The sequence below is a fragment of the Hylobates moloch genome, unplaced genomic scaffold, assembly GCF_009828535.3.
Source record: "Hylobates moloch isolate HMO894 unplaced genomic scaffold, HMol_V3 SCAFFOLD_6, whole genome shotgun sequence".
NCBI lineage: Eukaryota > Metazoa > Chordata > Mammalia > Primates > Hylobatidae > Hylobates > Hylobates moloch.
In genome coordinates this window covers 104,791,002-104,793,729 of record NW_026652281.1, presented here as the reverse complement: position 1 = coordinate 104,793,729, position 2,728 = coordinate 104,791,002, and the positions used below count along the sequence as shown (strand labels likewise).

The following is a 2,728-nucleotide window of genomic DNA, read 5'->3' as shown; positions in this document are numbered from 1 at the left end:
TACTAAAAATACAAAAAATTAGCCGGGTGTGGTGGCGCATGCCTGTAGTCCCAGCTACTTGGGAGGCTGAGGCAGGAGAATCGCTTGAACCCAGGAGGTGGAGGTTGCAGTGAGCCAAGATGGTGACACTGCACTCCAGCCTGGGCGACAGAGTGAGGCTCTGTCTCAAAAAATAAATAAAACAGAAATGTTTTCTATTTGTGCTATGCCGTAAGATAGTTACTAGGCACATGCGACTACTGAGCACTTGCAATGTTGCTAGTGTGACTAAGAACAGAATTTTTTTTTTTTTTGAGACGGAGTCTTGCTCCGTTACCCAGGCAGGAGTGCAGTGGTGCGATTTCGGCTCACTGCAACCTCTGCCTCCCAGGTTCAAGCGATTCTCCTGCTTCAACCTCCTGAGTAGCTGGGATTACAGGCACACGCCACCATGCCTGGCTAATTTTTGTATTTTTAGTAGAGGCGGAGTTTCACCACGTTGGTCAGGCTGGTCTTCAACTCCTGACCTCGTGATCCGCCCACCTCAGCCTCCCAAGGTGCTGGGATTACAGGCATGAGACACCTCATGCTGGCTTCGAACTCCTGACCTCATGATCCACCCGCCTCGGCCTCCCCAAATGCTGGGATTACAGGCATGAGCCACCGTGCCCAGCCTTACTTATTTATTTTTGAGACGATGGTCTCACTCTGTCACCCAGGTTGGAGTGCAGTGGCGTGATCTCTGCTCACTGCAACTTCCACCTCCCAGGCTCAAGCAATTCTCCCACCTCAGCCTACCAAGTAGCTGAGATTATAGGCATGCGCCACTACATCCAGCTAATTTTTGTATGTTTTGTAGAGACGGGGTTTCATGGTGCCTAGGCTGGTCTCAAACTCCTGAGCTCAGGTGATTCATCTGGCTTGGCTGCGATTACAGGCATGAACCACCATGCTTGGCCTACTTTTCTATCATCACAGAGGGTTCATTGGACCATGCTGATCTACATCATAAAATACCTTGAAATACTAAAAGAAAAAGACAACGCGGCTGGGCACGGTGGCTCATGCCTGTAATCCCAGCACTTTGGGAGGCTGAGGTGGGCGGATCACGAAGTCAGATCGACACCATTCTGGCTAACACAGTGAAACCCCATCTCTACTAAAAATACAAAAAATTAGCCGGGCGTGGTGGCGGGCGCCTGTATCCCAGCTACTCAGGAGGCTGAGGCAGGTGAATGCCTTGAACCCGGGAGGCGGAGCTGGCAGCGAGCTGAGACTGCGCCACTGTACTCCAGCCTGGGTGACAGAGCGAGACTGTCTCAAAAAAAAAAAAAAAAGAAAGAAAGAAAAAGACAACACATTAGGGAAAAAAAGGAGAAAGGGTTATGAATATGTAATTCGTGCAATTGGCCAAACAGCCAAACACATAAAGTGAGCAACCTCATTAGTAAACAGGCAAATGCAGAGTAAAATGAGATAGCATTTTTCACCCATTGGATAGGCTAAAATTAGTCCTGCCAATACATTGGTAAGGAATAAGGAAACAAATACTTTCAAACACTGCTGGTGGGAAAACAGCCAGTACGAAGGCCAAATAAAAGTGAAAGAAAATGGACACAGTATGAGCCACACCCAGGAATTGGCCCAAGAAACACCCAGACATGAGCACCAGGAGACAATGTCCTACATTGTACATTACTACACTCTATATGACTAACACAAGAGACTGCCCACATAACTCAATGTTACAGCTAGATCAAGTGCTCAAACACCTTCCCTGTAGCCTACGAAATGGAAAATCCTTTGTGTATCATGCTGGCTAATCATGTTACAGGAAAGGGGTCCCAATCCAGACCCCAAGAGAGGGTTCTTGGATCTTACGCAAGAAAGAATTCAGGGCAAGTCAGTAAAGTGAAAGCAAGTTTATTAACAAAGTGAAGGAATAGAAGAACGGCTACTCCATAGACAGAGCAGCCCCGAGGCTTGTTGCCCATTTTTATGGTTCTTTTTTTTTTTTAGAGACAGAGCCTCACTCTGCCGCCAGGCTGGAGTGCAGTGGTGCGATCTCGGCTCACTGCAACCTCTGCCTGCCCAGTTCAAGTGATTCTCCTGCCTCAGGCTCCTTAGTAGCCAGGACTATAGGTGTATGCCACCATGCCCAGCTACTTTTTATATTTTTTTTTAGTAGAGACGGTTTCGCCAAGTTGGCCAGGTTGGTCTGGAACTCCTCATCTCAGGTGATCCACCCACCACGGCCTTCCACAGTGCTGATATTACAGGCATGAGCCACCGCACCCAGCCTTTTATGGTTATTTCTTGATGATATGCTAAGCAAGGGGTAGATTATTCACGCCTTCCCTTTTTAGACCATATAGGGTAACTTACTGACGTTGCCATGGCATTTGTAAACTGTCATGGCGCTGGTGGGAGTGTAGCAGTGAGGACGACCAGAGGTCACTCTCGTGGCCTTCTTGGTTTTGGTGGGTTTTAGCCGGCTTCTTTACTGCAAACTGTTTTATCAGCAAGGTCTTTATGACCTGTATCTTGTGCCGACCTCCTATCTCATTCAGTGACTTAGAATGGCTTAAATGTCTGGGAATGCAGGCCAGTAGGTCTCAGCCTCATTTTACCCAGCTCCTATTCAAGATACATTTGCTTTGGTTCAAATGCTTCTGACAATCATATTTATGATTGGGTACCTATAACTGAGATAGTAGGGGAATAAGCTGAAGAATGCCACTTTGGCCTC

General features: G+C 47.5%; 1 protein-coding gene across 1 annotated transcript in view; it reads right to left on the bottom strand.

Moving 5' to 3' along the window:
* SNTB2 (syntrophin beta 2) overlaps nucleotides 1–1,675 on the bottom strand; it is a 144,302-nt gene extending 142,627 nt beyond the window's left edge. Inside the window, exon 1 of the mRNA XM_032156054.2 lies at nucleotides 1,667–1,675. Coding sequence (XP_032011945.1) covers nucleotides 1,667–1,675 — 9 coding nt within the window. The remainder of the gene's footprint in view (nucleotides 1–1,666) is intronic.
* Nucleotides 1,676–2,728: the final 1,053 nt, after the last annotated feature.